Genomic DNA, 13,776 nt, shown 5'->3' with positions numbered 1-13,776 from the left:
TAATGGTTTATAAAGCATTTACAGATTAATTAATAATATAGCTATAAACTATTTATTAGCCATCTATAAGGGGAGTCTTATTTTAAAGTGGTACTTTTTGCTTGGTGGCGCAGTGCATTATTCTTCTCTAATAGTCGAGTGCAGGGGTGGAACTAGAGAAATCTTCTTAGGGTGGCATGAAAATCAAACGAGGTGGCAAAATCAAAGCCTTTTTAAAACACATCTGCAGGTGCTACATATGGTTCAAATGCAGTAAATATACACGTTTCATATAAATATAGTCTATAACTTCATTATTTTTTGTTGCCCACAAAATTAAACATTTCAGTTACATTACACATGTGAATTTTGAGTCTATGTACTGTATAGCCTGTACAGTAAAAAAAAAAAAAAATCACACACTAACATAAAATCCTAGTCGTAGTTATATTTGTTTTACTGTAAAAACCACAAACATGCTTAGGGAATGATTTTCATAACTTGAGATGCAAATAGAAATTGTACATTTTAAAAGTCATGCACAAATTTTGAAAACAATAAAATTATATACAACTATTTATCTAAAAATACAGCCAATGCCTCTGGTGTTTGTTTTTTTGTTTTGTTATAACCATTTAAAAATACGACTGTAGCTTAAATGAGAGAACAATCAAAATTCTCCCCTGATAACAGCACTGTTGTCAGAACTCTTGGGTCTTGGGTCTCCAGTGGACCCACCTTTGTCCACTGAAGCCCATTTCCTGAGGGTTTTGAGATGGAACAGGTTGCAGACTGACCTGCTAGTGTCCTATCAAGCCACATTCAAGAGTGTGCTGGTGCACGCCATCCCCGTGTGGTACGCTTGTTGCACAACAACCGATAAGAAAACACTTCAGAGGGTCATCAGAACTGCACAGAAGGTGATCAGCTGTCCACTCTCCCATAAAGCTCTCCACCTGCTTGCATCCTCGTTTTTACTGCCATCGTCTGCAGGCTGCTTCTCACTGTGCTATCACTGCTCTGAGCTCAGTTACCATCTGCACTTTGTGTGGAAACAGCTAGCATTAGCAAGTAAACAGGCTTCAGTGATTTATCATCGTAACAGCCTTTCCTATTGGTAGCCACCTTGGCCACCATGTATGATGTAGAGAAGCGGGAAGAAGTTGTTAATACGTTAGCAAGAAGAGCTCAGATGATGATGAAGCAGGGATGCAAGCCATATCTGATCTAATAAAACAGGCAAGTCTACCTGGTGCAAGCATCACCAGTGCTTTCAGATTAGCATCTATGAGAAGGTCTGAATCTAATAAGTTTGACCGGGTGTTGATATTAAGAGTTAACCATGTCAAACGCTGCTCAAGCCTTTGTCTGATTCATCTGATATTTTGTTTTTGCTACTGTGTTAAGATACTTTTACAGAGTCAAGATGTAGTCCTGTGTTTCTCAGCTTATGGGTGGCTGTAGCCTGAATGGTAGAGCATCTACTGTAATAATGGGAAACTTGGTGGTTTGATCCCTGGCTATTGCTTCAGTCTGCATGCCAAAGGATCTTTGAGATCCTGACCCTGAAGTAGCTCTCCCAATCATACAAATACATCAGATTGTAGCTGTTAGATAGAGAATACTGAGGCCTAGATAAAGGCGGTGGCATGAATGGATGAATGTTCTATAAACACTAAGTTTTCATGTAGAGTAGAAACGCGTTTTATAAGAAGCATGATTTATAGAACTCGGACATTGTTGGACATTAAATCAAATAAAGTATTTAAAATGAGCTCAACCTTAAACATAAGCAGCAGTAATATTAATCCATTCAATGCTGATACGAACGCCAAGATACGAACGCAAAGATACGAACGCCAAGATACGAACACCAAGATACGAACGCCAAGATACGAACGCCAAGTCACTCTGCGATTCGTCCATCGGAGTGTGAATGTCAGAGACCAAGACTATTCGCCTGACCTACAGAAGAAGAGAGCTAGAGTATACGAGGTTATCAAACAACTTAAAAGAAAAAAACGTGCAAGAAAAATGTCTATACCCAGCGAAGCTGAGAATAAAACTGGACACTGGAGAGAAGACCTTTGCAACATTAACAGAGGCTGCGCAACAGTTGAAAGAGATTGGAGTCGAAATAGGTTGCGGAGAAAGACGGCACATCGAAGAAGAGCTGAAAGAAGGTTGGAGAAACAACAGGAGAAGGCAAAGGGAGGCGGCGTTCTCGATCTCGGACCTCAGGGTCCTCATGCAGGAAGGACATTAAATTAACTAAACGTCAGAGTGATTTGAAAGTGTGTGGAAAAGGGGGAGACAAAAATGTAAGAAGTACACCACATACACTACCTGTTCTTACCTAAATATAGACGGGAATTCATTTTGGGTAGTAAAATGTCACTTATCTTAGAAAGTTATATTTTAGTCTGGGCGGAGGTCATGCTTAGGATTAATATGAGTGGACTACACTTACTAAGACCTCTTATACACAATAGTGTAATATTGGTTATTTGTGCATTAAGCACTTTTCCCACAGAGAAAGAGGGTCACACTTCTCTGCCCCGTACCAAATGGGGGTTGCCCACAATGTGGACGACTGGAAGGATGGAAGTCTTGTTCTTTTTTAGCTTTAAGTTTTCTTTCTCTCTGACATATGTTATAGACCTGAGTTCACATTTTCTCTTACAGACTAAGTATATATATACTCGGTACATACAGGAAAGAAAGGGGAATATCCAATTATATAGAGAACGCGATATATGAACTTTGTTAGCTATAATGTAAAAGGAATCAATAACCCAATTAAGAGAAAAGAAATCTTAGGTCAACTAAAGAGATTGCAGTGCTCTGTAGCCCTGATTCAAGAAACTCACCTCTCTGAAATAGAATAACTAGCAATAACAAGACCCCAGTCCAAAATGTCTAGAAGTCTCTCAGGCACGATGGCAGAACTGGGACTCGTAGATGTTTGGAGGCATCAACATCCTACGGATAAAGATTTCACATTCATGTCTCATGTGCATGGAAGCTACACAAGAATAGATTTTTTCTGTATGTTAAAAAAAGAGCTATTCAGGGCAAAAGAGACAACAATTCAATCAATTACTATATCTGATGATAGCCCAGTTACTCTGAACATTGATATGGGAATGTTTGATTATTTTAAACACTGGAGACTGAACGTCTCATTGTTAAAAAACCCACAGGTCAAACAGGAAGTACAGTCTGCTCTATCTGAATACTTTGCTATAAATGATGATAGTAGTATCTCTCCCTCAATAGTATGGGATGCCAGTAAAGCCACGATAAGGGCAAAACTTATCTCTATTGGAGCCAGAATGAAGAAACAAAGGCTTGCAAAACAGGTAGAACTAGAAAATGAAAAAGAAGATTGGAGAAGGAACATAAACAACAAGGTAAAGATGACATATTTAAAAAGCTAAAATGCAAAACAACAATTAGATGAGATATAGATAGACTATTCACATATCTTTTGGGACTGTCCAATAATTCAAGGTTTCTGGTTAAGAATCAAAGAATAAATAGAGCAAATCCTACAAGTAAATACTGCACTAAACCCAACCATATTTGTCTTTGGAGTTATACTCAGGGAGAGGTACACCTTAGATGAAAAATATATTCTACGGATACTCTTACTGATAGCTAAGAAAATGATAACAGTGAATTGGAAACAAACAACCTCACCATCCACAGCATAATGGAAACAGACTGAAAAGAGTTCATACAATGGAGCGAATGACAGCAAGCTTGCAACTGAAGGTGAAGATCTTCTACCAGGAACTGTGTGGCCAGATTTGGGTGAACGAACAAGAACTCTGGAACATTGTAATATTAAGCTATAAATCTCTACGACATGTTATTGTATTAATCTTGGTCTGGTTTTTTTCTTCTTTCCTGTCTTAAATGGTCTCATGTCAGAGAACGTTAACATGTTGTTTGTTTGTTTGTTTATTACCACAAAAATTACTAAATAAACAGTTCTAAAAAAAAAAAAAGTGCTGTATAAGAACCAGTCCATTTAATTCTAAAACTAATTATTATTTTTACTTTTGATGCACAGTTTTCCAATAATACAGTTTTATGTGTATTGTTGAGGAAAGGGGGATAGAAAGAGATGAGCACACCTGTCATCACGTCCCAGAGAGGGTTACAGGTCTTAACATCTTAATACAAAGTTCAAGAACAGAGTTTATCTATTTGTGCTTTTGCTAATAGTAAGTCATCTTTATTCTTAATCAAAGACATAAAGTATGAGGCTGATACCTAACCTCCTGACCTTTTACTGTGATTTGGCCTGTGTCATCTGTACTGGGTTGGTTGTACCAGCGAGGAATGCAAACAGGGCATACAGCCCAAATCTTGCCTGCTTTTAGTTCTTGGTCAGAATGATTAAGCAACGATTCAGAGAATGTCTGACAATCATTAAAAATAAATAACTGAGTATACTGTGATTGACACACAGAGATTTGAAGGAAACAAGTGAGAGAAAGTATTTCTATGTAACCAGATGTTATCTCAGAAGATGTGATGCTCCGAATGAAAGAGTGAGAAGGGACAAAGGATGAGCAGCTATGAAAGTTGTGCAGATAAGAGATGCTGCCTTTGTCGTCTGTGAGATGAGTGGTTCAGAAGGTTCACAGTTGGAAACTGCTGCAGAAAAAGGGATCAACCGCTGCCCAAACTGTGCACTTACAAAGTGGTTTTGTCATTTATGGGTTTTTCTCTGCTCATGTTCGCCGTGTTAGATTAGAAATTTAAGAGGACTTGGATTCCCATTGTCTTCCTGTGGATTATAACTTTGACACTCTGTTCCTGGGGATTGAAATCTCCGAGGGGTACTGCTTTCCTGTTGGACTATCGCTATCAACATGAAACAGATAAGTGCATCTTCAGGTCTGGATGTGCTCATTCTCTTCTCCAACCCGTCTCCTCGCTCCATCAGGGGCCTCCCACTTCCCTCTGCTGGGGTGGATGCAAAGCTGTCACAGAGATGCGTGGCTTCAGGTTTCAGCACTCCTGTTTGTTAGTGTGTTTCATTGCAGATGCATCATTTGGAGACCCAGCATGTCTGATGGCTTCCTGCTAGACGTTTGTCCCTCCACCACCCCCTTCCTGTCACGCGTCACTCTTTACCGGTCTCTCGCCAACCTAGCCTTCACCACCTTGTCCACTCTGCCATTATACCCACTCTGATGATAACATGAAAAATAAAATAAATACACAAAACGTAAAGATTAACAAGAGGAGGATACAGACAGTTGATAACGCTGCTCTTGTGTGCGTGTTTGGCACAACAAAGCATTCAGACCATTGTTCTGCTCCCCGACAAGAAATGTTATTAATCCAAACAACCTTATGTGAAAGTAAAGGTAAAACTCTTAATCCACATTAATATAAACAGCTGTTAGGTCAAAGCTGGAGTTTTCCAAGCCAGGATTGCATCGCCTTTGAATCGTCATTTTTCATTCGTTTCTCTGCCCTTTTAGCTCCTCGTCAGGCTGCCTAGTAAATTTGGCTGTTGCCTGATATAAAAAAGAATATGCCTTTTTCCAAAAAGGACAAAACCTAATTTAAACTCAGTTTCAGTGACCTTGTGGTAAAGAATTTTTAATGTATGTATATTTTAAATAGTTATATCCTAAAAAAAATAAATCTTGGAGACTTCCTGCGTACCACAGTTTGAGAATGACTGCCCTACAGAAACTGGCGAGCAGGGAGGCTGACCAGGAGATAAGCATGGAAGACCTGGTCCACTATGGCAGTGAAGTCGAGGTGAGTGACAGAGCAAACTCATGGCCCTGACTCCTTCAAAGCAACTGAAGACCAGGACAGAATGGAGACTGTGGAAAAGCGGAAGAGTTCTTGCTAAGAATATCCATAAGTGCCAGTCCAAGAGAAATCATCCTTATACCTGTGGTCCTGTGAATGCAGCTGGAGATCTTGAGCAGTCTCTTCAGTTCCTGCCTGTACTCCAACAGCTTTGAGTTTAAAGGCTCATGTTGTTCTGTCACTGTTTGGCTGTGTGGTGTCAGTGTGCCGAGGCAGACTGTATGAATTGTGCAGAGTGGACCCACAATGCAGACACAAAGGAACATGGAACAAAACTTGAATATCAACGAAATGTGAGCCGTTTTATAAGGCTGATAAAAAGGGTACAAAAACAAGAGGCAGTTGCACACTGGGGAGAAACTAACTAGAACTAAACTGGGAAAACTACACGCTAAACAAAAAAAGACAAAGAACAAAACCTTGAATGTGATTTTTTTTTAAAAACTTGAACATGGAAAATCCAGGCAACATGCAGGCATGGAAACATGACGAGGAACAAGAGACGACCCAACACTGAACAGAGGAGGAAGATAATGAGAGGATGGGGAACAGCTGGGACAAGTCACCTGGCTCAACTAAACGGGGAGATCAGACAACCACAGAGAGCAAAGAGAGAGCAGAGCGATACAGGAGGCGTCACCAAAGGGAACCAACAAAACAAAGGCAAAGTACAAGACAGGACAACTAAAAGCACAAAGGAACAAATAATCAGACCACTATCAGAAGACTATGAAAATAGACATAAATCCCTTCTTCAAACCAAAATAACTCCTCAACTCACAAAAAGCTCAAAACCCTGACATATGTATTGTGTATACTAAAAATGTGCTAAATATGATGTTAAATACTAAAAGGCTGTTATTTGTTTTCATATAAGTGGAAAAACTGGAAAAATAAGGTGAGAAACAAAATACAGTAATTGTAAACAGAAAGGATATATTCAGTTGGTTCTTTTCAAAAATCATGTCGTCATTGTAAAGAAGGAATATTTGTTTTTTCACCTTTGCTGTTGTTATGAATTGTGACTTAAAGGTTTCACATTAACAAATGATCAGAAGATGGACAGTTTTATGGTTGATTTAAATGCCAGGAAGAGGGGATTGAAATGATACTACAGACGGAGCTCGTTCCACAACCACTATCCTGCAGCAGGGGCGGATCTAGAAGGGTGGCATGGGGTGGCAAGTGCCACCCCAGTTTTGCATATGACAGTGTTGTTTATTAAAATAAGACAGCATTAACAGTTTGAGCGTAGTTACAGTCAACAGTGAATATAAATGCTAAAACTGAATATATTGCATAGTGTCCCCCCCCCCCCACCATCAACAAATGGTTCAGCCCATAGCAGGACGGCTTTTTTCTTGTTTTCAGTAGCAAGCGATGCTTATGATCGTGCCAGAGCACATTCTGAACAACACCATGGGAAATTAGGATTTTACACAGGTGGTTGGATGTTACACTCTGGAAAAGGAAGGAAGGTGAGTGTTATTAACCCTCTGTGGTCCACAGACACGCTGCACCTCCAGATCACATGACTGATCTAAGCTGGCATAAGCTGCAGCCACGCTGAGTCTCTGTTTCAGCCACATTGAAAGTTCGGACTTCAAAGTTTTTAAATTTTAATTACAGGCCAGTAAATCCAGAGTTATGATAAAATATATCAGCCACGCTTTTTTCTAAACACTGCCATCACGTTTGTGTGTGTGTGTTTTAAGCGTTTTCTAAGGACAGCACGAAAACAGTAAAGAAAGGAAAAAAGCCACATGTTTCCTATCAGTGGAAAAATGCACCATGTCGACCAATTTGAAAAAACAAAGTCAACATGTGGGATTTGGTTGTTTAGGAAGAGGGAAAAGTTTTAGGAGTGACGGTAACGGCAGCGAGAGAGAGAGAGAGAGAGGGGGGGAGTGTGAGTTTAGATGTGGCAGATTTGTGACGTTTAGTGTGGAGTGTTTACTTAGTGTGTTGTGTTGTGTAGTCGTTTTGTTTAGTGTGTCAGTGAGGGCACTAATGAATGTCACAGAGGCACATTTGTAAACACTGTCACTAAGTAGAAAACCAGCGGAGTGATACAGCTGCTGTTATCAGGCCTGCAGGTTTGTCCCTGTGCTCTTCTATCTTTTGGTGGACAAACTTTTTTTTTACTGGCACACATCATTTGTGGGGCATCTTACTGCGACAACTGATTGTTCTCTTATTTTAGTTTTAGTAATATTTTTAAATGGTTGTACAAAATGAAAGAAACGGCAGGTGTATTGGCTGCATTTTTAGATAAATAGTTGTTTATATATATGGGGGGCGATCGTGGCTCAAGAGTTGGGAGTTCACCTTGTAATCGGAAGGTTGCCGGTTCGAGCCCCGGCTCGGACAGTCTCGGTCGTTGTGTCCTTGGGCAAGACACTTCACCCGTTGCCTACTGGTGGTGGTCAGAGGGCCCGGTGGCGCCAGTGTCCGGCAGCCTCGCCAGTGCGCCCCAGGGTGGCTGTGGCTACAATGTAGCTGCCATCACCAGTGTGTGGATGTGTGTGTGAATGTGTGGATGACTGGATATGTAAAGTGCTTTGGGGTCCTTAGGGACTAGTAAAGCGCTATATAAATACAGGCCATTTACCATGTTTACAAAAATTTATATTTGCATTTCAAGTTATAAAAATTTACTCAACATGTCTGTGGGGGTTTTTTTTACCGTAAAAAAATACTACTAGGATTTTAAGTTCTTTGTGTGATTTCAGATCAGTAACAGTATGTCAGTGAAAAAAAACAACTAAATTCAGTTGAGCTGAAAAAAATGACACCAAACAAGGCAAGGGGAAAAATAAAATGAAACAATCTGAGGGTGAAACACAAACATAAACTCAAAAGGAGTCAAAAATGTCCGGTTGTATTTCAGACCTCAGGGTTCATCCAACAAATCATGAAAAATGAGGTTTAAATTTTTGTTCATGACAGTGCAGATTTCTGACATTTTGTGTAATTTAAGCTGCAACAATGTGACTGTTTTCTAACAAAAACAGTGAAACTTAAGTTAGACTTGTGTTTGTAAATGAAGCGCCCCATGTTGTGTAGCTTACTGGATTTTATACTTATTGGGCTACATGTTCATTTATTATACATGCTATACAGAAACTCACATGTTTCATGTAACTAAAGTGTGTAATTATGTGGGCTACAGACAATAATTAAGTTATAGACTATATTTATATGAAAAACGTGCATACTTACTGCATTTGAATTATTTTAACCATATGTAACCACCTGCATATGTGTGTGTGGGGAGGGGGCTTTGATTTTGCCACCCCATTTGATTTCTTTGCCACCCTCATGCCACCCCAAGAAAATTTCTCTAGATCCGCCCCTGCCCTGCAGCTGTTTAGTTATTTATTTTTAACCAAGAACCTGAGGAGGAGCTCTCCAAGCATAAACTAATACATAGTCATTATTCACTTGTTATTCTTAATTGAATTAATGCTTTTTGTACATGTAAAGATTTTGAGCAGTCGAGTATTAAAAGAAAGGAGAAAAGATTGTGTTGCATTTTATCGTTTCCTGTGAAAAAATCAATGATCAGTTTATTAAATCAGATATTAAAACAAGTCCCGAACAGTAAACAAATGACTTTTAAAAATCTGCGACAAACGCATTAGATATTATGATGAATACACAAATAAACACAAAGATTTTTAAAAATGCAGAGATTCCAGAGATGCACCGAGAAACTTCAACACAAGCTTTCTGTCCTCCGCTGGTGCACGTGGCACAAAACTCCAGATCCAAGTAAACTGGGAAATACGGTTCTTATCTCACGGTGCATCCTGCAGCATCCTGTGAAGTTTTAGTTTTCGAGTGCGCTGCGTACGTGTTTCTTCTTCAGGTCTTTAGGTTTTCGCGCCCCTCAGCACTAGATGGAGATTGAAAGAAACTACAGGAAGATGTGCTCTGCTGGTTCAGTCATCATCAGAAGTTCCTTTTTCAGAACAAAAGGAGTGTTTTTAACATCTCTGTGTGTGACATGCTGTGAAGCGTCTATTTGAAACCAAATAATTCAAATATTTTTAAAAAAAAATAAACAATTTTTGCATTACACATACAAAAAAGTAATTTATTGATGTTTCTGCATGTGTAATACAAAAAGTAATGATTACACTTTACTTGTTATTTTTATTGAAATAATGCAGCCTTTTGAGCCACAGTGGTTACGCCCACTCTTCACTGTGTGCCTTCTCCCACTGTCACACTGCACACGTTCCCGTCCACTGTCTCATAGAGTCAAATGTCTGGAAACATAATATGTCAGAATGGATGCAGTGAGTTGTATACGTGACAGAGATGGTTGTTAGAGTACTTTGATCTACTCTGTAAAGTGATGTGAAAATGCCCTGTGACATAATCACTGGTCAACATCAGGCTACAGCTGCACAGCAACACTTGACTGATGAGCGGCTCTTCCTCTCACAGTTTATGACACACGCAGAGTCCGACTGCTGTTACCTGCTCGGCTGCGATCAGCACGCACTCGGCTTTAACAGCATTCTCGCTTCTTGACTAGATGTGTGCGTCTGTGCTGATGCTTTTGCACGATAATCGTACACTCCTCCAGAGCTGTGCTCCATCACGTTCCACCTCCGAGCACGTGACCTGACATCACCTGGTTGTAGCCAAAGGAAGAAATGTTTTGTTCTGTTTGTGTCAGCGTGCAGAACTGTGACGGTTCATGACTGACTTCAGTGCAGTAACACAGCACGACTCTGCTGTGTTATTAAAAATGTGTTTATATTAGCACATATACAAATGTAGTTGTTGCAAACAACACAAGTTTTAGGATTATGACAGGATCACCAGGCAAAAACATCATGTCTCACAATTTTTTCAACTGAGACTGATTCTGAGGCCGCACACTGTTTAAGACTGTGAGAGCATTTAGAAGAGAAAGCCCAGAGTGTGGTGGGATTTCTGTTGTGTAATAGTGTGGCAGTGACTCGACTTCCAGACGGGGAAATCCCAGAACTCTTGTGTGGGCGCCAGACGGGAAATCTCCACAGTGCAGCTTCTGGCACGTCTGAGTTTCTGCCTAAACTTTGTGCGACATCTCTCTCTTTCTGCCTCACATCTTTTTATTTCAGCACTGCTCAGCAACTTCTTGTATCTCAGGAATTTCTTTTATTTTTCTGACTCATCTCTATAGAATCTGCTTCATGTCGTCTGCTGTTGTGTAATTAAGAGTTAAAATAAGCTTGAACAGCTGCCCGTCAGCATCGTTTGTGCTAAACACTATTCAAAGTAAAACAGTACAAATATAAGTGACGTTGACCTTTCTCTCCTCAGCGAGCCGTTATATTCATCCCACATCTCGTTCCTATTTTCAAAGACTCATTTACCGCCTGTGGTTCTGATTTGCGGCTTTGAGCACACTGAATATGTCGGCTCCACTCTGCTCGGCAGACACAACCATCGGTTAATTGTCCCATAACTGAAAGATTGCACACGAATAACCTCCACAGTAATGAAACAACATACACATGGAACACGCAGGCTGTGGCCACACGTGCATGAATTTACAGAAAACAAAGAATTACTTCATAACAAATGAATGTGTTTCTTAAATGACCTGATTGAAGATTTACTCTATATGTGATCTGAAACATCAATATTATTATTCTGTGATATTAAAATAAAATCTGTAGTCACATAAACAAATCCTGAATAATGAGTGTCAGGTCACCATCCTCCGCACACAGCTGTCTTCATACAGACGCTCTGGTTTCTCGTCCTTTAATGTGAAGCATAATGCAGTCACTATGTACGCGTCATGTTTAGGCAAAGCTGTGGATGATCCATCGTAAGCAAAAGATGACCTGAAACATCCACAATCAATCGGTCCATGACTGGGAGAGTATAGATGTGACTGAAGCAACTGGGAAACATAACGACTCACCTGTAACTGCTAACGAAGCGTAAACACACTCTGATGTCTTACATCTAACAAGACCTGATTTGTTAGTTACTTACTAAAAAATTTTTTTCAAAAATTCTGCAGAATCAACTCATTTAACAAAATCTGAGGACTTAGAATCACTGTGGTTACAAACCCATCAGTTATGTTGTTCAGACATTATGCTGATGCAGCCTTTTCTCTGACAAACTTAATGGTTGGATATTATTCATATTATATAATATTAATATTTTCAAAGTCACTAAATGTAAACAAATCCTGTGACCATCCAAAACTGTGGGTTACTTCCAGCCGTGGTTCAGAACAAACTGTGTGTAAAACACCTCAGCAGGTACGTGTGCTCTGTAGGAGCTTTTACAGCGTAAACTGTGAAGTTTGAAGCTCTGTCTGCAAAACAGCAGCAGCACACTACAGAGTGGAACATGTTCTGAGCCCAAACAACCACACACACACACACACACACACACACACACACACACACACGCATTAAAGTCTTCTATTTCCATACAAAACCAAACGTGTGTTCGTTTCAATAAATGAAAACGTGAAATGAAAGCTCCACAGAGGCAGAGCGAGCTCCGACAGGAGGGCGATGCGTTCAGTGGGTCAGTGCTGGCTTACCTGTTTGAACTGCTCCTCATAGGTCCACTCGTGGTTCTGCGACGCGGCGTGCAACGATGGAGAGTCTGCGTGACCGTGGGGAGCGAAGACTCTGAGATGCTGAGACACGCACGCTTCCTGCAGAGAGGACTGGTTTAACCCAACATCGTCCCCGACCTCGTCTTGGTCCATGAGATCCTGTTCTTCCGTGTCATCTCCCTCCCCGTCCCGGTCTTTAACGCAGATACCGGGGTTGGAGTTCCCGTCTTCGGCGCATATACGGACTTCCATGTGAGGAGGGGTCACTCCTGGGGGTGAGCTTTCAGCTCCGGCGGAGAGGGCGCCTGGCATCGCCAGCTGATAGTGGCGGAAAGCCAGAGCTTGTTGGTGGATCTGGGACTCCACCATACAGCGGAGCTCCTTCTCTTTCTCCGCCTGCCGGAGCTTCTCCTCCAGGGCGAGGCGCGCTGCCTGCTGGCGCTGCAGGTTTTCCATGACAGCCTCGAGTTTCATGCCGCCGCTGCCGAGCTGGTGAGACTGTGCGCCGGGATACGGGCTGTGGGGTGTTTGGCGTGGAAGGCTGCTGCCAGAGGAGAAACAGCTTTGCTGCAAGGGAAAAGCGGTTGGTCGTAAATATTATCACATCAAATGCTTCCTTCAGTAAGCCACGTGGTCGGATATCAGATTGTCATAAAGAGCATAGCACGCGACACATGTTAGCCGCAGGTGAAAAGTTCTGTGAGCGCAGAAAACATGGACGGAACTGGATGTAAAGACAAAATAACATAAAGTCCGGACGCTTACCAACACAGACTTAGCAGTTACACGTGAGTTATCAACCATGTTGCCGAAACAGCCCAATCACGAGTCTTCTTTCAGGCGCAACACGAACATGCTCAGGAATAAATGCGTAAAGCGGCTCAGTCATAAATGCCGGAGCGCCCGCTTTCTTTAGGCAACAAGTGGCAAATGTAGTGAGAATGAAGCCTGGAGGTAGAGATCAGCGCGCCTGGTCCACCTGCAGCAGCAGCGCGTCAGCACTGAGAGCTGACCGCACGCTGTGATGCAACCACTGACACCTCTGCTCAAGTAACGCCAGTTTATTTATTTAAGCAGACATCCTGAAGTATGTTTACAAACTGGTTTGTGCAGTTTTGTTTTGTATTTTTTGTAAAGCTGAACTTCAACATGACAAAAAACGACTCAAACATACAGTCACGTGTACAGGCATTTAAAACCCAGATGTGTCAGTTTTACTGGGATCATAATACGCCTGTAATTTCCATATGATTAAGAGACAATAATATTGTTTTGATATTTTACAACAGATATTCATGTTTGAATATGTATTTCTGTGACGCGTTTTCCGCTCGCACCTGTGAAACCGAGCCTTAAATTTA

At 41.0% G+C, this 13,776-nt stretch overlaps 1 protein-coding gene across 1 annotated transcript in view; it reads right to left on the bottom strand.

Moving 5' to 3' along the window:
* The window catches only part of arid3c (AT rich interactive domain 3C (BRIGHT-like)), a 78,518-nt gene extending 64,742 nt beyond the window's left edge, over positions 1-13,776 (bottom strand). Inside the window, exons 1-2 of the mRNA XM_082555326.1 lie at positions 13,181-13,776; positions 12,398-12,982 (exon numbers count right to left, since the gene is read on the bottom strand). Coding sequence (XP_082411452.1) covers positions 12,398-12,982; positions 13,181-13,219 — 624 coding nt within the window. The 5' untranslated portion in view covers positions 13,220-13,776. The remainder of the gene's footprint in view (positions 1-12,397; positions 12,983-13,180) is intronic.

This window comes from Aulonocara stuartgranti (genome assembly GCF_965226115.1).
Source record: "Aulonocara stuartgranti genome assembly, chromosome: 12".
NCBI classification, from domain to species: domain Eukaryota; kingdom Metazoa; phylum Chordata; class Actinopteri; order Cichliformes; family Cichlidae; genus Aulonocara; species Aulonocara stuartgranti.
This window is presented reverse-complemented; position numbering and strand designations above follow the sequence as displayed.